This window comes from Gadus macrocephalus, chromosome 9, assembly GCF_031168955.1.
Source record: "Gadus macrocephalus chromosome 9, ASM3116895v1".
Taxonomy (NCBI): Eukaryota; Metazoa; Chordata; class Actinopteri; order Gadiformes; family Gadidae; genus Gadus; species Gadus macrocephalus.
In genome coordinates this window covers 16244192-16270744 of record NC_082390.1, presented here as the reverse complement: position 1 = coordinate 16270744, position 26553 = coordinate 16244192, and the positions used below count along the sequence as shown (strand labels likewise).

General features: G+C 44.1%; 1 protein-coding gene and 2 long non-coding RNA genes across 8 annotated transcripts in view; 2 read left to right on the top strand and 1 right to left on the bottom strand.

The window, feature by feature from the left end:
* Positions 1 to 26553, top strand: part of LOC132464669 (uncharacterized) — a 299834-nt gene that overhangs the window by 146428 nt on the left and 126853 nt on the right. The gene's annotated exons all lie outside the window — the stretch shown is intronic.
* Positions 159 to 24482, top strand: enc2 (ectodermal-neural cortex 2). Of its 6 annotated transcripts, XM_060061158.1 has the most exons (15): positions 161 to 318; positions 2806 to 2889; positions 7302 to 7331; positions 7573 to 7804; positions 8111 to 8216; positions 8437 to 8682; positions 9335 to 9424; positions 10385 to 10548; positions 10902 to 10958; positions 11215 to 11362; positions 12064 to 12260; positions 12561 to 12666; positions 12943 to 13086; positions 13965 to 14411; positions 22199 to 24482. In XM_060061158.1, exons 2-14 carry the CDS (start codon positions 2826 to 2828, stop codon positions 14349 to 14351), a joined length of 1971 nt encoding a protein of 656 aa, XP_059917141.1. In that variant the 5' UTR covers positions 161 to 318; positions 2806 to 2825; the 3' UTR covers positions 14352 to 14411; positions 22199 to 24482. The 6 variants fall into 6 exon arrangements, with proteins under 6 accessions (XP_059917146.1, XP_059917141.1, XP_059917144.1 ...); XM_060061161.1 differs by lacking the exon at positions 2806 to 2889 and having other exon boundaries at positions 162 to 318; XM_060061160.1 differs by lacking the exon at positions 10902 to 10958 and having other exon boundaries at positions 162 to 318.
* Positions 23178 to 26553, bottom strand: LOC132464659 (uncharacterized). The gene is made up of 2 exons (XR_009527316.1): positions 24928 to 26553; positions 23178 to 24627 (listed from the first exon to the last, which is right to left on the bottom strand). It is a non-coding gene; the product is annotated as an uncharacterized LOC132464659 (long non-coding RNA).

Genomic DNA, 26553 nt, shown 5'->3' with positions numbered 1-26553 from the left:
AAGTGATTGGTCAACCAAACGTCCGTCACACGACATGAATCAGCAAAAGCCCACCTTATTTTTAGAAAACCATATTCTATTGGCTTGTGACTAGATTAGTCTGAAATCGACATTTAGTACTGGCCAGAGAGCCGTCACTCAGAGCTAAACCGAAATCCACTGGTTGGTCCTTGTTGAGCAATTTCCAGCGTTCTCCCAAAACCAGTCCGACGGGCACTGGCAGATAGACGTTCTTTTAGTTATCTGGGATACCTTTTTTAACTGATAGCCAGATGTCTTACATTAATTGGATTTAATTTTACGAAAAACGTAATTAATGTGAGTATATCTTCATTACTTATGTCCTTTATACACAGATAAATGTGCAGTGTATTTCATTTTAGGACTAAAGATTAACTGTTGTCAAGAGTTCACCGTTAACAGTTGACGTTAACCACATCTTAATGCATTTTCACATATTAAACAATTTAGGCATTATCCATTAACGTCACACAACTTTATAAATCTACCTTGATATCTACAACTCCCCCCTTGTTATTAGGTGTTTTCTGCTCTTATTTAGGTTTCAGATAGACTCGACTCAGTGCTCATTGTCATTAAAGTTGAGCATTACAATGACTCTGGCTCTCAACTAAAGTTGCTCTGTATTTGTGGAATTTCATCTTCGCCTCCTCCTACCTGCAATGGACCTAGGTTACTTTTACCATAATTTCCACGGACGTCGCGAGCGTTGGGATGTTATTGTTGATGGTATGCGAAACAATCGGAACTTGTCTTTAGCTTGCGTGCTAGGGAATGCTAACCAGAGTCTAGTGTTTTGACACAACTCCCCGTCTTAAATGGGTAACGATATGGGAACGGGTTAATGAGCCACAATCAGAAGTATTTTGCACTTGCTGTTTAGTGTCTATTCTACCGCGATTATATTGTTTTACATGCATAACGTAAGTTAAGTTGTCCTCTACTTTAAGTGTTCTACAGATTGTGATCAAAACCAACAGAAACCTATACCTGCTCACACACAAAAAGAGAAGTCATTCTCTAAATACATCTAACAGTACATTAAGTTACCCAACTAAGTGTATGCCCAACGTACAGCAATGAGTTATGTTTACTGTCTGAACAGAAGCAGACAAACTATTGCCCAACGGTTGAAAGCATTTGGCTGGCTTCCATACACTTTGATACCCTGTAGGGTAAATTCAGCCACGAGTCTCTGAGATGGATTACATTTTAATTCTCCTTTTACAAAACGAAATATATAGGCAACTTGATGCATGCCAACAGTAAGCATGCCTGAATACAACCAATGGTACTTCTTACCAAGGTGCATTCCTTAAATGTGCGATTTATTTTTCTCTATTTACGTTTTACGGATGGTTCCAATAGTCCGAAGAATCATTGATCAGATGAATGCTCTAACAAACAAATCAATAGCCAAAGCGCAGGAATGATCAGCCCTTACAGGTTATAAAGCTGGGGATCCCAAGCTTTACAACCTGTAAGGGCTGATCATTTATATGATCCTTACATGATCATCATCATGTAAGGGCTCATCATGCAGATGTATCCTTGCCAGTTATTCCAAAAAAATACGAGAAATCCAACACCTCATGAATCAACTTCTGCCCTTGACAAATTTGACAGCCATATGCTTGGACGAGAACAGGGGGAATTTTCACACAGTGGTTCAGCCTGTAGTGACCTGGCCAACCGGTGATTGACATGGCAGACTGACAGTAAGTCCCCTTTAATCGTGATGAAAGGGGCGGTCTCTCTCTGGGTCTGCCTTTGATTAACTGTTGGTTGCAACACTTTCGGGTTGTTTTTTGTATAATTGTACCTCATACAATTCATGTTTGATGGATTTCATGGAAATTATTTTGGTTGTTGATTCATCATTTTGGAGTATGCTGGCTCCTCTACACCGCTCACAATTTGAGATAAGAGTACAATGCTGACACACAGCTCACAACTTTAAATGTGACCTTGGTATACTACTCACACAGTACAAAGCTGCTGACAACATAGCCTACTTCACAAAAGGGGACCCTCTACTGTATTAATGCGCACACACACACACACACACACACACACACACACACACACACACACACACACACACACACACACACACACACACACACACACACACACACACACACACACACACACACACACACACACACACACACCTCCCTGACAATATACAAGAAGAACTCTGGTGTGAGCATGTTCACTTGCTCTCTTACTCAATCTTAGGGCACTTTCAGGGGGCACCAGGCAACCAGTCCAGTGGTGCAGCTATGCTAGCAGCGGATAAACAACCTAGGCTAACTGACTAGAAGCCTCATTGCAAGGCAGTGAGCCTTTCAGCTTCTCTTTGGCGGAAACACACACAGACATTTTATAGAGACCTGTGTGTGTGATAGTTTTAAGATAAAGTAAAGGAGTAGTGACCCTTTCAAAGTGTATACTATTTTTCCATCTTTATTATATAAACTGTCATGGATTCAAAATGCATATCCCCTTTTAGAATCAATATGGCCTTTGTGATGAGACCAACTTGGCAGCACTGGTGGTACCAGCAACATTTGACAACACTTTGGCTTGGAATACATTTGGCTTTGACTATGTGGAACATCCAGGGTATAACCTATCCCAGCCCTCTCCGAGCATCTCTTGTATCGCAGTGCAGATATTGAATGTGCGGAGGCTTTCTATTTTCTTCTTTCCCTTACTTGCTTGTGTACCACTATTTGTTGACAATGTATATTGCCCTGAATATCTTGTGTTGTCTATTAGCCCCCTGTAGCTGTGCGGGGATGCAGAACTCCCCCCACCTCCTGACTGTCAGTGCCTGTGCCTGGGTCAGCAGTCTTTGTCACCGTAAGTCTGCCTGAAGCCCGGAATGAAGCCCTCACCCACACCCCACCCCTGGGTCTAAACCCAAAACCCACCCTTGTATCTAAACCCACACCTTGCCTTATGTCTCACCCCTAGGTATGAACCAATACCCCGTCCCTGTGCCTAAACCCTACCTTATGTCATTATTTTTTTTATGTATTTCCCCCCATCATCCTTGTGGATGTTGGTTCATTCAGATGTCTGAATCATCAAGGGCCTGACTCTCCGTCCCCAACCCCGCATTGTGATCCACGGCGACCCCTCGTTGTATCTCGCCACACCTCACCAAACTCTGTTGTTTACCTTGACACCTGCTGTCCGACCCCCCTGGACCTGCCTTGCTTGCTCCTCTGATTGACAACCCACCCACACCTCCAACCCCGCCGCTTCCCCTTGACATCTTCTGTCTGTGCGTTTACATGCACACCGATCCATAAGCCAGTGTTCTCTCCTTCAGGAAGTGATTGAGAACTCTGTTAGGATAAGGTCAGATGTCTGCAGCGAGTGCCTTTTACATAGGTGCTTTCAATACTTAAATATCTGTTGTTGGATGCAACAATCTAGCTCTTTTCTGGGCAAGCCTGGATCTGAATAATTGGAGGAAGAAACATGAGGTGAATACATCCAGTCGTTTAAAATGTATGGCCGCAGACCATTGTGAAAGATGGGAAGCAGAATCTCACTTTGAATCAGTCTTTGATTGAGGTTTATCCGATCCTATCTCCATGGCAGATAGGCGGGAGACAGTTGATCGGACAGCTTTGGTATGGGTAAAGCTGTCAGACTTGTGGCTGTTTAAATGCTCATTGACATCGGACATGGTGATTAGTGTAGTGTTCACACTATGGCTTCATCGCTGGCCCTGTGTGTTTGAAATCTTTCTGAGTCCGAATGGCTTATTGTTTTTACATGGTATTTTCAACTAAAGGATGATCAGTCCCTTGTGTCCCAATAAAGTTGACATGTCTATTTGTAAAGGCAAATACTTATCTTAACTGTCGGTGCATGTCAATCACCCTGCATGAGTGCTAGCATGTGAGTCATATACAGTATTATTTTCACAACAGTTGTTTTTTTGCCAATTCTGAAACATCATAAGCATACAAACGTCTCCCCCACACACACACACACACACACACACACACACACACACACACACACACACACACACACACACACACACACACACACACACACACACACACACACACACACACACACACACACACACACACACACACACACACACACACAGCCGTCCCCTGGGCCGAAAAAGCAGCATGTCAGCAAATGAACACACACTACCAGCACAGACACAATAGCAAAGGCTGGCAGACAAACAAACAGTAGCATTTGCTGAAGCTGCTCTTTTATTGTGTTTTTTTTCTTCCTTAATCTCTTTGTAGCATGGTTTGTTTATGTCCAGCTGTCTCACAGCCAAAGAAGTCTTCCTCTTTTCAGGGGCATAACAACAATAACAATAGGCCCGTGTCAGGGGCTTCCAAACCTTTATTATGTACTGCAATGTCATCATGGATTGTATATATTTGTATATGGGTTTCATTCACGTCTACGGCTGGAAGAGCATGTCTTTACTCGCTTTGTTACTTCAACCGAATTCGTAAGGCTTGGATTCATATTTTTTGGGCTATGGGTTCACGTGACTTTACGGTTCAGATTTGCTGATATTGGATTTTTCTATACACACTGTTGATTTATTTAGCTTATTGTGTTTTACCAATGATTAACTTGACTCTCATTATAACAACCACTCTGGAACTCCAGCAATCTGGAAATGGATACACCAAAGATATGGGAACAAATCTGACTTTGGCTCATGCTAAAGCATCTGTCATCATCAGCCTACAGTATACGGGGAACAAAATGTGTACAAAAACACAGAAACTCCATGTGACTCAATTTCTTATAACACTCTTTAAGACACACAATATATTGAATACCAAACTCTTTATTTCTTACTCTTTGGGAAAATATCAATGACAAAACATCCCTATCGTCCTATTGCTTCAATAATGTATCCCATTTAGTCGGAAATGTAACCAAATCCTAATCTCCAGCTATATGTTCAGTTTGTGAAAAGGATGAGGAACAAGCCTCAATGCTCAAGACAAAACAATTAAAAGCTAAGTGAGTGTTTGTGTCTCATTGGTCTGTTCCTTGCTCTGCAATGTGCGTTGAGTGACCACTCTGCTGTCCCACACAACTCGCCTAATCAAATGATATGTCCTAATGAATAGGACAAAGAGCTCTATAATGGCCTGCGGGATGCAAGGCTATGATAAGGATATTCCTGTTGGCCACAGCAATCAGTTGAATACCCCAGGAATCAAAACAGTGTGCTGTGTTGCCCTAGGACAATGTGAACCATACCACACCCACCCCTCCGAAAAATTACAAGTATGCCTCTCCACTGAACAAAATGACTTAAAGGAATTTAAAGAGCTCTGATGCCAGACCGCAACTGGTCCAGATAATACATCAGAGGCAATACACATTAAGGCAAGACACGGCAGGCAAAAACATCGATTTTTTTGGGGCCCGGGTAAAATTTGAGATTTTGAGCGAGTTCACTCCCTGAAAATGTAATCTTTCACCAAGCATAAAGAAAATATCCTAATTATACATTCATGTCAAATCCTATTCACCTGCCGTGTCTCGCCTTAAATACAGCATCCTCTTTTATGTTTTGTCCCAATATTTAGGTATCTGGTATCTTCAAGCTGCGATATTTCGGTATGGGGCGGGGGGGTTCTTGATGTGGCTGTCGGCAACATCAACACATGTGGGACTCCAGCGCTGCTTCAGGCCTGCTGCTGTTTTCCAACATTCTGCCTTTTTAATAATTCATGGTTTTTGTAGAGTTGATCTTGTGTCCCGGCAGCAGCGTTCCCGAACCCCGGAGAGCGAGAGATATACATGCACAGGAGAGGCTAGAGGAGCACTGCGGGAATTAACGCAATGCCATACTGTTCAAAGGATGTTGACCTAGCTACAATGTAGAAAATAAGAAAATAACAGCAGGAGATAACGGCAACGGAGAGATGGCAATGAGAAGGGGTAAGAGAGACTGAGGGAGAGAAAGAGATGAGAGAGCTCAGAAGAAGCACAAGACAGAGGTGTTATTGTCTTGGCCTTCCTATTTGGCCACGTTCACGCTGCATGCAACAGTGGCCAAAATCTGATTTTGTTTTCGCTCATATGTGACTCAGATCCTCATTTTAGTCATAAATGTTAACGGCACAAATCACAAGGAATCAGATCTTTTCAATTCTGATTGGGGCCACCTTCATATGTGGTCCTTAATCATACACGGGTCAGATTTTTGCAATACTTTTCAGTCTGAACAGTCATATCAGAAATCATGCGACTTTTATGTCACTCTAGATCGACATTTGATACAAAGTGAGTCGCTCGGTGATTACAACATCTGAAAATCTGTTCTAGGGAAGCCATTCACGTCTCAGTACCCCTAGAACCTACCGCTTCCACCCATTTCCGTAAAGAAGTTACAGCCATTTCGCCACTAAAAGCCATTGTAATCATCCACTCACAAATTCTTTGGCTTATCAACTTAGAAATGAAAAGGTAAACGTTCACTTCTGTGGCCTCTCTGTTTACTTCCGTCCCTGAAATCCGATACTGGCCACATAAAAAAATAAATAAAAAGATTAATGATGGGATCTGAGCAATAAATCTGAATGGGGCACTAAAGCTTGCAGTTTGAACAAAGCCTTTGATTCCCCCTCTGCCCTGTGGCGTTGCGATGAAAAGTGTTTGTTTCATGGCAGCACAGTTGTGTCCCAGTAAGTGGAACAGTAGAGAACATGTTTTTCCTGAATCATGCCGCCATCTATTGTATCTTTCCGACATAATTACTTTCAGAAGAAAGCAAAACATTGAATTATGTATAATGTATAGTTTAGATTTTCTATGTTTATGTTTAATTTAAGACGCGTTGACTATTTACTGGCCTGGATGTTATCAAGCACTTTTACAACCAATGTTGAACTATTTTGAGGCATTATTTTGTTTTTGGTAGTTAATGTAGGATAAAGTTACGGACGCATTGCCATTTAATTCGGTTCTTTATTTCTGTATGATAAAAGTAAAAATGAATTTAATGTTACTGTGCAGTCTATCAGAAAATAAACATGTATTTGGATCTGTTTATTGGTTTGAACAGATGTAATCTCTTTGATCGTCTTTCTAATCTGATATTAGCCCTGGGGGCCAGGTTACACAATATTTGGGCTAAAGTGACTCACTGAACATTTTAAACTTAAATTTGCAGTGTTAACGGTTTGTCTTCATGTCTAATGTTTGAATTATACATTTTTTTTTTTTAAATGTTGTCATTTTACTTTTCTCACCAGGAAGTCTTCCAGTGAGAGACTTTAGCCCAAGTGAGTAGAAGGGAGTACATTCTGTATACTGCAGTACTTACTACTTTACTTGCTACCAATTACCTCTTCCTTGTTTAAATGCATGATAAGTCATTTTGTGATATTTTATTTTGAAGCTTGAGGAATCATCTGGAATCCTGAAATAGTTGTCCTACTTTCGGCCCAACCTGATCCCTGTCCTTTTTTCTTTTTATGTAATATTTTCTGGTTTGGATTTGTGTTTCTCGTTCACCGTGTTTAGTGGGAGAGATTGTTCCAAGCGATTCCCTGGAGGTGCCTAGCGAGGCCGCCATGTCGGTGAACGTGCACGAGAACAGGAAGTCCCGCTCCAGCACGGGCTCCATGAACATCTCGCTGTTCCACAAGCCGTCGCACCCAGACAGCGTGCTGACCCACCTCAACACGCTGAGGAAACAGTGCATGTTCACAGACGTGACGCTGTGGGCTGGGGACCGCTCGTTTCCCTGCCACAGGTGAGGCGACTCCTAGTTATTCCAGGTTAAGGCTGGTGCAGATCCAGTGATGCTTTTATCTTCCTATGATGTCCATCACTATGTCTGTGTATTGTTCAAGGCTGGCCAAAAGGGCATCAAAATGGGAAAGTGGTGCACTGACATGCTGCCAAGGGATTTGATTATTCAAAAATTCGCATTTAACTGTAGTAGTATGTCATGGTTTGGACACTGACGCAGTGTCCAGCCAATGCTGACCTATGACAATTTTATCATAAGCAATGCAGCACTCCTCGTAATGAACTCTCCTGGTTGGTTTCTACGTAGGGCCGTCCTGGCCGCTTGCAGCCGCTACTTTGAGGCCATGTTCAGTGGTGGATTGCGAGAGAGTCTGGACAGTGACGTCAACTTCCGGAACAGCATACATCCAGAGGTACTATGATCAACATCAACACCACCACTGTCTGTTGTGATCCTGTGAAGCGGTGTGTGAACTACTTTGCAGGAAACTTGCAAAGTGTAGTCACCATCTGCTGAGAGCTCACACCCCTGTCCCCCTTTGCGCTTTGGATATTTTGGACTACTGCTGCTAAATGAGGGCTCATCCAACTGTCGTCCCCCCCCCCCGCCCACCCCTCCCTCTCCCGGCTCAGGTGCTTGAGCTACTGCTGGACTTTGCGTATTCCTCGAGGATCATCATCAACGAGGAGAACGCAGAGTCCCTGCTGGAGGCCGGGGACATGCTGCAGTTCCACGACATCCGCGACGCAGCCGCAGAGTTCCTGGAGAAGAACCTGCACTCGTCCAACTGCCTGGGCATGATGCTGCTGTCGGACGCACACCAGTGCAAGAGGCTGTACGAGCTGTCGTGGCGGATGTGTCTGGTGCACTACGAAACGGTAATGGAGACGCGTCACGCTGGCAGGGCCTCCAAGCGACTTCCCGTCTGTCAAATCTCGAAATGTAATAGCCTCGCCCTGTTCTTTGAAAACGCTCCTTGTTTTGAGACGTGGCTGGTTAGCTCTGGGGACTTTTGCTTGTTTTTTCTAATGTAGAGAATACGCTGTTGTTGGTGCCAATCGAAAAAGCTGCAGAACTTAATCAGGGAATGAAATATTATGAGGGAGAATTTACTGTTCCGTTTCCAAATCCCCATCGACCGTTCCAACTTTATATTAATAAGGGTGATTGGATTGATGCTGCTGCTTAGCTTTGCTTTTTCCTGCCTGCCAACAAAATTAAATTGTTTTAAATGTATTGCATCTGTTGCATAGTTCTTTATATATTAATCCACACAAGCAGAGGCACATGAAGAGTGTTATACAATTTGCCAGTTTAAGTATTTAGTACATACAGCTTTACAATTATAAGACATTGTTGCTCAGTTAAGTGCGGCTCATGTTCATGCTCATGTTCAGCCCTACAATTGTTGCACTGGCAATACGGTACATAGATCCTACAAATACTATATCATGAGCCTAATGGGTTGAAGGCATAGCTGCAGCATAGCATTAACAAGCTATATCTTTGACAAGTACATTTTCCTTTCAGGTCCTGGAATCCGAGGAATTCTACAGCCTGTCTAAAGAAAAACTACTGGAGCTGATCCTAAGCGATGAACTCGAGATTGAAGACGAAGAGGTCACCAAGTAACCTTTTATTTTTTCCCTTTTCTTTCTGCTTCTGTCTTATTCAAACCTATCACTTCCTTTCCTTCTTGAAATATACTGTTATCTCTGGGTAGTCTGTTTTTGCTGTAATTAAACCATCTGGTTTTCTCCAAAGTAATCGGCTAGCTTGAAATTGCTCATTAATTCAGCGACAATGCTACCCTGTCAACGACTTGGAGGCATTCAATAACAAAGCGCTAAAGAAACTTAGTCAGGCATGTCTGGGATATTTCTCCACAGTGGCTCTGCAACTGAGCAGACCACCTACTGTGCAGAGCGCTTCAGCAGGGGGCGAGCAGACGTTCATTGGATCAGGTGTTGCAGATGACTGGGGCTTGATGGGTGATTAATGTCTCAAAATAGAGGAGAACATGTCCATGAATGATCAGGGGGATTTTGTAGCCGACACTGAGTTTATGAGCCAGTGTTGCAAAAGGAAAGCAAAACCTTTTCGTTGTGTGTTGTTTGTAATGAACTAGATTAAAGATGCTGGGGATTTTAGGAGGGAGACCACATTGGGGAGATTTTTGAGATGATAACTACTCCCAAGCAGGTTTTTTTGGTTTTGAATGAGCTGGATGTGCCTAGATGGGGAGCGGTTTGTTGAATTAAACAGGAAGCGCGCGATGTGGATGTTTAATGTGTCAATGTGGATTCTAGGTATGGGATTGGAAGTATGACGGTAACCTGTTACTTGTCTTAAGTGGTGTGTCCAAGTCTTTATCTCCTTGAGACGGCTGAGAGTGGGACTAACAGACCCAGATTGGACTTTTTGCAAGGCTTTAACAAAACCTATTTTGTTAAACAATTCAAGAAGTAATTCAGAAGAGATCATAAGAGGGTCAGAATCACCACCTCAATGAGACGTGTCAGGTTTTGCCTTTGGTAATCACGCTGGATCTTTTTGATCGTGTCCCTGTGGTGCACACAGGTGGTGTTTAACTCAGCGTTGCGGTGGGTGCGCTTTGACCTGGAGGGCCGACGGCACCACCTGCCTGAGCTGCTGAGGGGCGTCCGGCTGGCCCTGCTGCCCTCTGAGTGCCTGCTGGAGGCCGTGGCCTGTGAGGAGCTGGTCATGGCGGACAAGAGGAGCAGGTGACGTGCGTGTGTGCGTGTGTGCGTGCGTGCGTGCCTCTTGTATAAACTCTTACCTCTTCCTCAGTCAATGTTTTCTTTTGTTAGTGATTGATATTGAATGAGTGCATTATCACTAGGTGATGATTAATGGGTCAGTTTAATGAAAAGATGTGTGATCAAACAAATTGGCAGACAATTTTTCTGAAAAATCTGCACGGCTCACACGACTGGAAACGACATATCGCTAAGTGACAGCAGGCCGCCAGGCAAAACTTTGGACACCTCATCATGTATAAAAGCATCAACATGATGTGGTGTGGGTGTCATTGTGACAACTAGTTTTTAATGGTCATTTTGAGTTATTGAAGCAGCCTTGAAGAGAGAGGAGGTGGGACATGTAAATCAAGGAGTGGCTGTTTTATACAGAGGTAGGTCAGCTGACAGGCATGTGTTCTATGGATTGCCATTCATTTAATTAAGGGTAGACAGCCAGATGTATCAAAACAAGTTCTTGAGAACACATACATTATGCTGTCCTCCTTCCATGCAGATATACACAGACTGATTGTCTATTCAGATTTGCTGTCTCAGTTGTGGGTATACTCGCCAAAGAACAGAAAGTGTGATAATTGATTAACCCGTCTCTCTGTCTCTCGCTCACACTCATATTCTCTGGGGGGTCAGGTTGATAGTGGAGGAGGCAATGCAGTGCAAGAAGAGGATCCTGCAGAACGATGGCATGGTGACCAGCCCGTGTGCCAGACCACGCAAGGCGGGACACACGCTGCTCATATTGGGGGGCCAGACCTTCATGTGTGACAAGATATACCAGGTACACGCACGCACGCACACAGATGAAAGGCACTGGGTTTGATCCCCAGTATCCTCAATAAACCCTAGTCATCCTTGAACAGGATGCCTCAGCACTGCCTAAGTCCCTTGAGATAAAACTGTCTGCTAAATGAAAACACCGTCAAGAGGAAAACATGGGAGGGGTTGGCGTGGAGACCAATGAATAGGGTTTATTTGCATAGTTATATATTCAAAGCTGGCTTCTAACCTTGAAGACACCGTCTTGCTCTCGTTCCTTCTGTTCCCCTGCTGTGAATTTTCTCCTCAATTCCAACCTAATGAGGCAGATACGCCCAAGTCATTTAGCCGACAAGGTCAGGCGGCAAACACGCCGTCACCCGAGAAGAGCGTCTCTGGCACTTTAAACACGGAGGCACATTGAAAAGAAGCCTCCTGGGAATGTTCATGTTATTGTTTATATATTATTTGAGCAGGTCGGAAAAATATTGCATAACATTCCACAACTGTGCAGATTGTATTCTCTTCTAGGGGTCTTAAGTTACATGTTACAAGTTACATTCATGTGCATGATTACATGTCCGAACTGCACAGCCTAGAGCTAGTCTGAAACATAACAAAGGATTCTCTACATACACAAACACAATGAATAGCCACAGCCACGGTAAATCAGATGCAATGCAGGTTTTTGACAGGTATGCTAACCTGAGGGAACGCTTTCAGGTGGACCACAAAGCAAAGGAGATCATCCCCAAGGCCGACCTGCCCAGCCCCAGGAAGGAGTTCAGCGCCTGCGCCATCGGCTGCAAGGTGTACGTCACGGGGGGGCGGGGCTCTGAGAACGGCGTGTCCAAAGACGTGTGGATCTACGACACCATCCACGAGGAGTGGTCCAAGGGGGCGCCCATGCTCATAGCCAGGTGACGCACCTCTGCTCTTACTTAGGATTACTGTATGCTCTCACTTCATTACTTATTATTTTGCTTGATTTTCATGTCTGACACTATACAATAGAACGTCTACACGTTTTAAATACCATATAGTTTGCCGAATGCCTTCAGAAATCGCAGTATTTCTGGAAAAAAACATTGTTAAACGTGTCCAATTTTGCATACGAAATCCTTGTGCTGTGTGAAGGAACGTCTGTGTACACGAGTAGCTGCATCGGTTTCTGTTTATGCTCCTGTTTAACAGGGCCTGTTTGCATCTCTTGACTACAGGTTCGGCCATGGCTCCGCAGAGCTGGAAAACAGTTTATATGTTGTAGGAGGACACACGGCTATAGCGGGGGTGTTCCCTGCCTCGCCCTCCGTCTCCCTAAAGCAGGTATTAAGGCCCAATCCCATTTCTACCCCTTACCTCTTCAAAACAAGGGGTAAGGGGAAGGGTTAAGGGGTAGAAATGGGATTGGGCCTAAGAATACGTCATACCTAGCATCATACACTGAAGTAGAAACTTGGTGTTGCTGATGTTTTCCCTCTTGGTGTTGCTGATATTCTAGTGTGGGTGTGAAATTGTGACACGTACGTGAATGCTATTAAAATAATGGACAAAGGGACAATAGCAAAGAATTTAAAAAGGCTGGTACACCGATGTCTGCAGGTGGAGCGGTACGATCCCCTCACCAACAAGTGGACCATGATGGCTCCCCTCAGGGACGGAGTCAGCAACGCAGCTGTGGTCAGCGCCAAGCTCAAACTGTTTGTGTTTGGAGGCACCACTATCCACCGAGACAAGGCCTCTAAGGTGAGCCTCGTCCTCTTAAAACACTCAAAAAGATCATTTTGCAAAAGGTAAACGTTGCCTCAATCGCAGTTATCTCCAACAAGGCTTGGAATTGTTCCTCCCCACTGCACCGCACTCGTTATTTATCTGGGTAGACGGCCTGTAACCTATTGTCTGTCCCCACGTGGTGCATTGAACTTGTATGTCGCTAAACTGTCCCCGGGTGACTATGGGGTTAGGTGCGAGGTACTCACCACAGGTCCACAGCCACCGTAGGAGAACAGCTCTCTCTGTGACACGACGGCACCTCGTCTCCAGATGACCAACCCCCGCTTTGACTCCCGTCGTCCAGTTATTGTCTACAACAAAACCGTGCGTCCTCTGTTTTAATCCAACAAACTCGGAGTCTCACCTGCAGAGAGCCACCTCCAAAGACTGGCTATAACCCAAAGTGAAAGAAGTAGCTCAACGATGGGAGTCCTTTTAAGGATGCTACGTTATAGAACGATGACAAGCACTTTTCCAATATGGAGAACACTCGGAAATTCGCGCCCTTCTCACGTCCTTTATTTTTGAGAATTCCTCATCTCCATAGGACGCGACTAGCAAGGATGTGTTCTAGCAAGGCTGCAGCCTTCACTCTGTCTCTACCCAGTCTCACTTCCTGAGACTCACCTGCCGCCTCAGCTGTTGCTCCTTACCTAATGAGCACCTCAACACTGCCCCCTCTGTGGGATGTTAGTACTGACCCTAACCATAAGCACTCTAAAAAGCTAACCTCATTCCTAATATTGTAACTTATATTCTTTATCTCAACTAAATCGCCTAATACGGAGGGAGCGAAGCCAAAGGGCGAACTGTGTCTCAGTCATAATCACCCCTTCCCAACCCGCCCGCAGGTCCAGTGCTACGACCCCGTCGGCAACCGCTGGAGCATCGCGGCGGAATGCCCGCAGCCGTGGCGCTACACAGCGGCGGCCGTGCTGGGCAGCCAGATCTTCATCATGGGCGGCGACACGGAGTTCACCGCCGCCTCGGCCTACCGCTTCGACTGTGACACCAACCAGTGGTCGCGCGTGGGGGACATGACCTCCAAGCGCATGAGCTGCCACGCCGTGGCGTCGGGCAACAAGCTGTACGTGGTGGGCGGCTACTTCGGCACGCAGCGCTGCAAGACCCTGGACTGCTACGACCCCACGGGGGACAGCTGGAGCTCCATCACCACCGTGCCTTACTCCCTCATCCCCACCGCCTTCGTCAGCACCTGGAAGCACCTGCCCGCCTAACTGCTACCCCTGACCCACCTCTTCCAGTGGGGAAGGCGGGACATGGAAGAGCTGACACCGGTAGGTACCTGGGCTGGGGAGGTGATACACTGACACGATCGCTAAATGAGTGTTACTGACTGGGTGGACAAATGCATAGGGCCGATTTATTGGAGGGCGGATCACTCTAAATTGATTAAGCGCTGGTCAAGAATGGTAGGGGGATAATCAGACAACCGGAGCCTTGCTGCCTTGTTTGATGAATGAATGGGGATGGATATATTGACTGTTAGCTGGCTGTGGAATGGCTCAACTGTGGAAGGGAATGGTTAGTTGACTCTCTGAGTCTCCGCCTTTGAGCCGATGGGAGTCCTTCTAGGGCGATTGTGAAGATGGATTAATGAATGTCATGATGACACACTTGGAGATCCAATGACAAGCTTGCCTCATTTTGTTTTCAATCACTCCCCGTAGCACACACTGTGTGTTTGGGCGTGTATGCATGCGGGCGGAGGCTACCTGTTTGGGCCAAAGGAAAGGCCTGTGAGTGAACACCCAGTTGTATCATTAGCAACACAGGTGTCCAGAGGCCGGAGTAGCAATAAAGCCACTCACCTATTGATCAGATGGAAGCATGTAAGGGTAGGTGAAGACAGAGAAACAGAGTTGGTCGAGGGGTTTCTGGGAATGAGACGAAGAGAGGGGAACCTGCAGTGATAAAAGCTGCAGTTTAACAGCGCTTCGGTATAATTATAGCAGTATGCTACTTAAGTAATGCTCGAGAAATGTTAATGGTTGTACAGGGAGGGAGACAGAGGCAGCTGGAGCAGACGTAGGAACAATTTAAACACATAAAACGATCATTCACAATCATCTGCCACTGCTCGGTGTTGAGTGCTTTCTGAGACAAAGCCAGGCGGGAGATGTGGGGGAAACTGGACAATACAGTAGCTAATAATTGCTGCGTTTGTTTTATCCATGGCATGTAAAAAGGGTGAAGAACCACTAGCTATCTGCTAAGAATTACTTAACCATTCAATAAAAAAACACTGGAATAGAGGAGGTCTGATGGAGCTGGAGCAGGAATATAGTGCCACATTAGTCAAGACTATTCGTACAGGTTGAACAGCGAAGCCAAGTGCACATCCTATCCTAGACCAGCCTCATTTTTGCCCAAGGCGGTCCAGAACCTGTTCATGGTTCTTTAACTGCTCTTCTCCACAGCTGAGGTGTAGGGAAGATGCATGTGGGAGCGCCAACTATTAATTGGCCTCTACTACAGTAGTATAATATTATTTGATGCTATTGGGGGGATGGATTTGTATGGTGTCCCAAGGCCCTTGGGAGTTTTCCAATCCCACTTTCAGACCGCAAATAAAAATGTAAATGTATTTTGTTCAATGGCCTCCTAAGCCCACTGTTGGGTCAATAAAGTCACTAGAAATGTAATTACTAGTGATTGCTGAGCAATGCATGATTTTCATGAGTAAAGAAACCATAATACTTAATAATAATGATCAACATTTGATCATGATGAAACACTGCTGAGAGACGGTTTATAGTCTGCCCTGTTCATCATAAATCGGTTTCTATTATTTTTCTACTTCTTCCTACTCCTGTCGCTTGCACCTCATTTTACTGGCACCATCTCTACTGTCACTCACACTGGCGTGTGAGTTCTCTCGCTCCTCGATTGGCCCGCTTCCACACACACACTTATTTCGGTCCACTTTCCGAGTGTGTGTTTGCATCCCCATAGGTCTGAGTCCTGGCTGAGGGTTGGACGTGTATTCATAGTGATGCGTCCCTGGCACGTCAACACTCTCCAAACAGCTGGATGCTCTCCAGACTCTAACAAGATGGAATGAAGGCTTCCATGGTAGAAAGACGACGTATAGGGATCCCCTGAACAGCTTGATTCAGCACATTCTGTACAAAGATGTATTTGGTGGTTCATATGAATTGTTATCACACACCGAGCCGTTCACATCTGTCCCAGTCCGACAGAGGAAGAAGAAGACCTCAAGCCGCCCTTCTTGCGTCCCAGGCCCAGTGTGTAAATGTCCTGTTCCCTGCAGGGGGATAAATAGAGCAGTCCTCCACAGAAGGGAAGTACGTTGTCACTGCGTGTTCTGAACAACCAGGGAACGGACGGCAACACCAGGGATGTGTTGAAGGATCTTCGACCAGAAAGGCGTCCGTACCTTAGGTCTAGTCTAATTAGATGTTTAATTCATGGGATCGTTTTTTTTTTTTTACACGGCACCTTTTTCAATTCCCTGAAGAGGTCTGAATTCTGAATAAAATATGCAAACTCACGAGAAAAAAAGATGTGAATGCATACGCAACGGTTTCTCATTTGCAATCCCTGCAAGAGGAGCTTTTATCTCTTCCATACTGAAATAAGTTAAACTTAGACACGGCAACCATGACCATTACCCTGCCTCTCCCTTTTTAATATTTCAAGAAGACGTCTCACTGGCTGTTGAATAGGAAGTGCTCTGGCGGCACCTTGCTAAGCCAGCGGTGCTAAGCAGATGTGCGTGTGTGCTTCCCTTTGAAGTAAGGACCAAGGTGGCAGAAAATATGTCAGGCCGGATGCTTTTGAACTTTAAAGTCTTTCTGCAATATTATTCCTCAGGCCGCAGCCAAGTTCACCTTCACATTCAAAGTAAGCAAAAATAGTTCTCAAAAGAAAAGGATTGTCAGTCGAACCGTACATATTACCAGTTGTATTCATTCATTGAATAGATCTGGAGCAGAGCATGAGTATAAGGCCTAATGAGTATTGATCCACGATTAATGTTCTGCCTGATGGTTAACAATGTTGCTTTTGCACTGGAGAAAGGATGTGTGTCTGGATGGAAACCATCAGGCTACAGGAAGTTAATTTAATAGCCAACAGGTATGAGACTCTTGCTAGACAGCACAAGCAAATCATGCTGGAGTGTAATTGCCTGTTTTGTTACATAAAATGAATCCTTACTGAGTTAAAAGCACAAAGTGCTATTTTAACAACTAGCATTACCCCATTAGGCCCGATATGAACACTAATTCACTCAAACAACGGCTCATAACAGGACGGGACCTCTATAGGACCACATTTTTATGGCAGTCATATTTTATTCATCATCAAAACAGAATCTAATGCCAAAATGAAGAGCTATTGAAACACATTCAGGCTTTCATATTATTTATGTGTGCACACAAAAAGTCACTTATTCAAAAACATGCTTTTAGTTTTCACAGCACCCGGATGTGGTTGGATTATCGCAGTTGCTTGCAAAATGTTCGGCGAGCATGTGGAGGGAAGATGTGCAAAGGCAACCCTAGAAAGCGCACACACAGGGGCACACACACACACACACACACACACGATGATTGAGGCTCACCACTTCCATCACACTCTCCACAACACATATTAAATATCACACTATAGGTAGAATCAGCCATTTTCCCAAACAATCAGAACACAAGCCAGCTGCTGAGCTCAGTCCGTTGGTGGATGCTAGACAGTCATCTTTTATGCATGATGTGTATGAGGAATGAAAAGCTTGCAGTGCATGTTTACAAAATCCCCCAATAGCGTTTGCTGCAACAATGTAATAGGAGACAAAATGGAGTCAAAAAAAGGGTGGATAGTAATTGATAATGAAACCGAAATACATGAACCTCATAAATATTGTATTTGGAACCTTAGTTAGTCACTCTTGTTAGCACACACACACACACACACACACTTAAACACATAAACCTCAAACAATTGCTTTAAAAATAATATAAATATTCTTTCTCTCTCAGAGAAAGGTTGTACCTATACTAAGCTTAGCACATTCACACCCAGCTAGTCTCAGCCCAGAGGGAGCACAGAATCAACAGCTTGGGCGGTAGCTAATCTACCGACTGGACTAAATGGAATCCTGGGCCATCCTCACACTACACGACCAAAGCAGCTGGACTCTGTGCCAATGACACACAAAACCCTCAAAGCCAGCTGTATTCCAGTGCTAAGCACACGCAAAACTGCCAAAGCCAGCTGCATTCCAGTGCCCCACACACTAGTCCAGTACTGCAACCTCTGCACAGACCCGTCTGACCCATCATGTGATCCTGCTAATATTCCCAGGACTAATAGTGCCAGTAGAGCCAATGGCAGTTAGATGATGCTAACGTCCTGCTTGGGCTGCAGTCAGGCCGCCGCTCCAATAACAAGACAAACACACTTCTATTTATTCTCTTTCCAATAACCTAAAACTCAAATTAACATAATTGTGATTGGGAAAAAAAATAGATGAGTGATTATAATCAGCACTACATGCTATGTTTCACAAATAACTCGATAAGAAAGCTAAATCCTGGCATTGTCGTTGGAATCTTTAAGCAGCACATGCCATTAATCAAAGTAGCTGTGTGAGGCTGGGTCAGACAGGTGGCATCTCTGCATCAGACAGTGGAGGGTCCACCAAATCTGATCACCGGCCTAAGACTGCGAGCCATGGAGAATGGGCTTGATGCCGCTGTATAAAGCCGTGTTATGATGCTTAAAGGAGTTCTACGGTGGTGGAAGGCGATCCTTTTAGGACACCAAAGAGTGAAAAGTTAATTCAGATCCTGTTTCTGTATGGGAAAGGGCTTAGGAGGGATGAGTGTGATGTGGATCCTGCAGCTAGATGATCTAATATTCTGCTTCATTTGGTGGCACCAAAGAGAAACAAATATGGAATTTGGAGCAAATTAGAAACTAGGGGTTGAGTGAGTAATTAATAAAACCCTTTATTGATCAAATACTTTATCGTTGTATTGCCATGCAATACAAAGCAAAACCATAATACAAGCAGGTGGCCTCACCAATCTCTTAAGGTGACTTCAAAATATAAAAATAAAAAATCGATATATTCTCCACATTCAAACTAAAAGCCCCCTAGGGATAAGAAGCTCATTGCTAATTTCAAACACTTTGTGTCTTCCAACTCACACAAAGTAAAATGCGTGAACATGATCTTCTTCTGCTATTCTCTTTGATCTTCACAGCAACACACATACAGCGGGAATCTAGAGTTTCCTCTTCCCCGTCTTTCACAACATAACCTTCATGGCTTCATCTCCCAAGGCGGCTTTTCTAGCTCGGCAGCGCAATGTTTGACACAACTGAACCCATTTTATAATGTTCTTAGAGACATACGAGCTTATGTCAATATCTGACAGCCACTTAGCCCCCCGAGCGGGGCTGTGTGTGTGTGTGTGTGTGTGTGTGTGTGTGTGTGTGTGTGTGTGTGTGTGTGTGTGTGTGTGTGTGTGTGTGTGTGTGTGTGTGTGTGTGTGTGTAAAGTGCTAGTTTGCCAGCTTTGCTTCAGATTTGAGTTTCTAAATGACACAATCATCTTTGCCGCCCGTTTTCAGCAGGGCACCAGATTAGATGTGTCTGGATGATCAAAGGCTGGGGGTATTTGTGTGCATGTGCCTCAATGCCGCATGCATGCGCGCGTTCATTTTCTGGCTTGTGCGTGGGGATCCAGAGTTGTAGAGCTGGCTATTGAAGAGGGTTAGGGGCTGTGGAAAAGCTGATAAGTAAGGGAGGGGAAGAGTAAATGGAGCACTGCAGTTAGGTGAAAGAAGGGCTGAGAGGGAGGGGGGGGGGGGGGGGAGCATAAGGAGAGGTAGTGCTGGGAGGGAGCAGCCGGGAGTCTGGGAGCAGGTTGAGATCCCTGCCAGTGCCGCCACACTAGCCCATCTGCTTGTGTTGCTGGAGCCGACACGACCCCTACATGTTACCAGCAAGCCAGCAGCCCTCCTTAGACTAGTCGGACACCCGATATCACCGTAGGGGCACAGGGGAAATATTGATCCAGCACCGCAACACACATGGCGGAAGGGAAAGTGAGTGTGGTGACGGACGATGAATTCAAAGGGAAGATGGTAAAGAGGAGAGTTGTTTGACAATTAAGAGGATGAAAACAGAAAGAGAGGGAGGCGGGGGGTGTAACAGATGGGTAACAGGGTAATGGAGTAGAGAGGGGGAGGCTGTCGAGGACAACCGGGAGCAAACCTAGAGAGAAGAGGGTAGACAGCAGGACAGGTGAGCGGAGACACACAAGCAGACGGTTCCTCAGCAGCGCCACTGTCGCCTAGCAACTGTACAAACAAAATTGGCCAAGATGGGAGTAACATTTACCTGGCTGCACACCACCCATGGTTAAAGCCTGAACCGCCTGTCACTCCGTCCTAGCCAAACATTTTCCAGCCAGTACTGCCCAGGGTTAGACGCCGGTGAACTCTATTGTCAATTATTAGCCATCCAAAATGTTGGCTGATAACATTACTAGATATTTACTAGCAGGAAGACATCCTTCACTTATTCATACAGCAGACCTCAAATTGCTTCAATGAAGGTCCTGTATTCAACTTACGTAATTTCTCCCATCTATTAAACCAAGTAGTTGTAGTTGGTTTTCCATTGTTTGCCCATTAGCTTCGAGAGTGGGTTTTTTTTACAACACATTTAGGTTACTTGAGCTGTATCCTCATTTGCATTCTAGAAGCTCCACACATTGGTGCCGACTGGTCCTGGTGTGTGTGAGTGTGTGTGTGTGTGCGGAATCTACAAGAGCAGAAAATGTTGTTGTTTTTCTTTCCCCAAAAGACGAAAAAACTAGAGCGGATGTGTAAATGACAGTTCTCCATTTGCTGCCATCGTGGGGCGTTATATTCCATGTGTTGAAGTGCACACACACAAACATTTTTTTTTTTACCCCTTTCATTTAGTCACAACAAAAACAACATGCCTTTCACACATGCACTCCAGATCACCTCTGGAGAATCAGGCCTGGACATGATCCGGAGTCGCCCTTTCACACATGCGACACACATCAGACGTGTTCACACATACTGGAGATACTCTGGATACTTAAAGCAAGGGGTGGCGCCTGGGTAGAGCGAGTAGGAGGGAGCGCTTCGCAAAATAAAAACTATCCAAGATGGCGGGTGAGGCTACCAACTCCGTAATGCGGATTCCTTGTGATCACCCTCTTTAATATCGATACCGCATTTAATTAAACATATCCGCAATGGAAAGCAAAAGAGTGGAAAGCAAAAATAAGTTGGAAACACAAAATACATCAGCTCTTCAGCAACACGCCCACTCGCTCGTTGTGAATCCTCCGGCTCTCCGAGACTCTACAATGGGAGCCGGGCCGGGTATTACCCGGAGATTGTCCGACTTTTGGTGCATGTGTGAAAACACATGAAACATTAAAGCGCAAGTGAAACCTAAACAATTTTGTTTACGTTGATGTGGTCATTTATTTTATGATTGTCAACACACTAATCTATGCCAATTGGTCAATGCTACTAAAATAAGACTGTGATTTAGGGAAAATATGAGTTTAGAGAAAGAATGAGTCTCTAGTCACCAGTTTGTGGTGACTAGAGACTCTACTCTACTACTCTACCCTACTCTACTCCGAGCACCGGCGGTGGTCTGTAGATGCGTGTGTGTACGTGTGGAGTTCTGTCTAGGCAGCCGTTCATTTCGAGAGATGGGTAAGCTTCTCCGACACTTGGTGTGTGCGGTGTTTCATATCCAACCTTGCGCATTATAAAGCTCCTGCACAAGGACGGTACTAAAAAGTTGTCCAAGTTCGAAACCACGGGGGGATTACATGCCAACTCTCCTTGCTAGAGCCCTTACCCAAAACACACTTTTGACAGTCTCAGTGTTTGTATTCGAGCTGAAGCAGGGGGTTCACTTACACTTTGGCACATAATGTATATCCCATTTCTGTCGTTATCATATATCTCTAACATTAACAGGCTGTCTTATGGTCTGTTGAACTCCTCTACTGTTCCTCCCCCACGCTTCACACCTCTAGGTGTTGCTGTGCTGTCCATTCTCAAGGAGAGGACCCACCATAGGGGCCTACACCGCTGGCTGGCAACGCCATTACCTCCCCGCCATCCCGCCCGGGGCTGCTGCACCATCTACAAGCGTGTAAAAAAGAAGATGGCTCACAGCAAATCATCACCTCAGAAAATACGGACTCCACGTGGAGGGACCAATCGCGGACAAGCCGGTCTCCAAAAGCTCAAACTAGAAGGAGAGGAGATGTTCTCCGGCATGCAAGGCTTCCTGAACGATGTGATAGTTTGTTAGAATTCGTAGTCTTTTAAAAATCAACAGAGGAACTGCAACAAGATGAACCCAACTGACAAACCAACTCATGGTTGGTTGCACAACCACTGATGGGGTAATTTCTGTTATTTAATTCTCATAGTTTCTTTGCTGGATGTCTTCAGAAGTTTGTGTTTAGCATTTGTGATAAGAGTACACAATCATTCCTCATTTGAAACCAAAAGCTAAGGCTCTTAAACACGGTATATGATTCAAGATGATATATCTTGATATATCTTATCTTGTTGTACTATGTTGGTTTCTGCCACAATGTTGCCAACCAGTAGCGATCAAACAGAATTTAACAGTCTCAAGTACATAGCATGCTTTGCACGTCTTACTCTTAGTTCATTCCCATTGTTTTTCCAAACTAAGGGATGGACAGGCAGATATTTCTGTAGCTATGTCATGAATAGTTAAAAAGTCCAGTATCTCGCTACAGTTACATAAACTCCCTTCCCGCGCATCTTGTAATAGCATATGGTTTTAAAGCACTGCAGGATCTCACTGATGCAAGTGGCATCGTTCTTGTGAATCCTGGTCTGAAAAGGATTCCCTCCTATTCGGATGAAGTACTTAAAGCTGTTTCAGTGTGCAGTTACTTACAGATGTATTGGTTCTTACAGATGTATTAGCTTATCATTTGGGGCCACTTTACTAAGTGAATTTTTGGCATCTGACAAAGCCAACTTTTCCCCCTGTTGTCTTTCAGCCATGCCTTATGAAGTGCTCTAGATCTACGGCTGGGCGGTATTAACACTAGGACTTTTAAGACTTAACAAAATATTCAAAAGATATGTGCAATTGTTTTTAATTTGCATTACAAAAGTTACCATTGAAAATATGTTGTAATTTCAGGTATATCAGATCAATATTCATACATTTTTGGATGAAATGTATTGTAATTACAAGTACAATGTTACGCAGTTTTGCATCCAAACAGCGTTATTCTGTGGACAGCCATTAATTGCAGGTATAACGGTATGTACAATGAGCACGGCACATGTTACTCATGTTACACATGAGTACTGACACTATATAAGTGCAATTCAATTTTATATATTATAATAATAATAATAAATTAAATTTATATAGCGCTTTTCTCGCACTCAAAGCGCTATCAAACCTTGTTTTGTTGCTAGATGGAAGTCTTATGACAAAATCAAGAGACTACAACACTACACATTATAATGAATTATGATTAAGAACATGCTACTGAAAGATAATGGAATTATCGCTCAGCCCTATGTAGCAGTCAGTCAAAATTCTAGCTTCTGTCATTGCTACTATTTTGGTTTATGTATACTATAAAATAACTAAACATCTGTTGGCTCATGTGTATTCTAGTTGAGCTTGTTCAAACCCATGCTAACAGGGCAAGGATATTCAGTTCAAACCAAACATATTAAGCCTTTTTCTGCCATTCTACTGCAAATGGGCTGATCCACAATCTTGATGAGTCTTAAAAAGGAATAACATGGCAATGACAACCAACCAATGAAACTAAGGAATGAATGTGCTCTTTGTTTCTTTAAGAAAAAAAATCGTACCATTTTTGGATGTTTTAATGGCTCATTAAGGGCATATTCCAGTCAAGTCGGAGAAACAAGGTTTTCACACATTGCAGATTTGGATACTTGATGCAGTATCACCCATGTAGTGATGTGCAATTTCTGTCTGACAAAAATGACACTTAAATGAGGGGGAGAAAAGCATCCACTATCATTACCCTTGGATTTTCTTCAACTCTGACAGTTACATGTCAGAAAGCAATGGCACACAACTTTTGTATGAATTGGAAAATGAAGGGAGAAGAGGAGATCGTTTTTTCTGCATTTTTGAACAAACTTTTTACTGGACAATGAGGATTTTTTAAATTAAATCTGATTATGGTGGGAGTTGAATATGTGAAGGACTTCTTTTTGCAAGAGATGAGATTTGGATGTTTTTACTGATGGAAGAAATAAATAAAATGATCACACAAATCTTTTTTTCTATGTATGCGTTTGCGTATGTGTATAGCAGACATGTTCAACCTAGCCTACTAACCTGTGATGGTTGAAGGGGAGTCATTTCTAGTCCTGGTGTGAGTCACATGGTATGGGGTGTATCCATCAGCCACGTAGAAACCTGGAAATGTTAGAACAAAGTCAATTGTTATTTATGAGTTGTACCATTTGAAGTGGAACTTCAGTTCCCAAGGGCATCTGATGGCGAGACATGTTCTGTAAACACTTCTCATATCCATCTGCCACAGAGCCATTAGAAGGACTTTGAACATGAATACATGTCACGTCAAAATGGAATTTAGATAGTTAGTGTGGCAATTACTTCCAGTATTCATTTTGACTTTGGTAATGTTACCGTGTTCTTGAGGTGTGTTACGCAACACCACAAACCATATGCGTACAGAAAGATCTGCCAATTCACCTCACCAATGAAAATCTGCACCAATGCTGCGGTGGTCGATGGTTCTGCGCTCAGAAAGACAAGAGGGGAGATGGGAGATAGGGGTCACTGCCCACTGTCCCCTTTCACCCCTCCATCCCCACAGGCCCTCCACCTCACGGTTTTCCATTGTCATTCCCTCTGACTCTGCTCCTCCTGGCCAAGAGCCAAGGACTCCCCAGGGAACCCGGCCAAAGACAAGCCAAGGACACACGCAGGGCAGGACACTGCAGGTACATCCGGGCGTCCAACAGAGTCTCACACAAACTCCACTGCCGTTTAGCAAAGTTTTAGCATTCACACACCTGCTCTTTAATTATTTATTTTTTTCTTTCATGACTATAAAATGGAAGAACAAATGTGGGGAAAATAAAGCCTCATAATGGCAGCACTTTATTCTTTACTGGAAGAACATTAATCATTGATTGAATAAACAAATTAAACAAACTGAAATACTCACCTATGAACTTTGGGGGAGGTACAACCTGAGTCTGAATTGAACTGCCCCTGAGGAAAAAACACAATACACTTTAGAACATGATCAATATTCAAGCAGTTACAATTCAACTTGGTCAACTTTACTTGTCCTTTTATGCTGTTTTTACATAAAATATGCAAATTATTAACATAACAATTTAGTAATTAGTCAGAATTTGGTCACACTGAAGCAGCTGAATTTGCCAATGAAGATAAGGGATGCCAATCTTTATTCTGAAAACACAAGCATGTGTTGTCAGTCAATCATTGGAACAAACCGTCTACAAAACTGAAAGAAAATCCTTGCAGGGGAACAAACTAGTTTAACAAGAAAAGTCCCACAAAGAGGTCAACACTGTTAGTTTATGGTAACCTGTACAAAGGACGCTGCCAGAGGCTAATCTCTTAAAGCACAGAATGAAAACGCATTGCACCCAACGAAAGCGCTGGAAAGCATTGACCGTAGTCAACCTCAAGCAGCAGTAAACAGCTGCTTTGTATGTATTGGAAGTACATATGAAATGGGAGTGTTGCTAGTAGTGTGTTCAAGAACAGCATCTACTCCATCACAAAAGAAAAATCAGATTCTAGCGTGCCAACATTCTAACATGCCTAAACCAACCAGTAAAACACAGAGCCAACCCCTACATGCCCGTTGACTCTTCTAGTCAGTCTTTCATCTCTGAAAGAGGTCTAATGTGGTAAGGAACGGATGGATCAAGGTGGCCTTAACTTTGGGGATGTCACCTTTTTTTAATTGTTTAGCACTGTTCGCACCGATACCACTTGACAAAGGGCTGTACAAAAGGACCTGACCAGAACTAGGCCTAACGCCAATACAGGGTTTCACATGATGCCCTTGAACTCAGTGGGCTTGTAGATGTGTGTATAACAAACAAGTCGTTGACAAATTGTGTAAAGTAGCTTCCAATACCTTATCATTGTGATTGGTCTTACTTCGCTTCTTCACACTTGACCTATAATCGGAGACATTTGAAAACAGTTAGGTGGATGTGGGAGGGTCACATGGTGATGCAGGCCAGGGTCATGTCTGTCAGCTCGTCGACCCGAGGTAATGCAAAAGTATACACACGCCACTGCACTCCAAACAAATCTATGATCAGCGAAGCA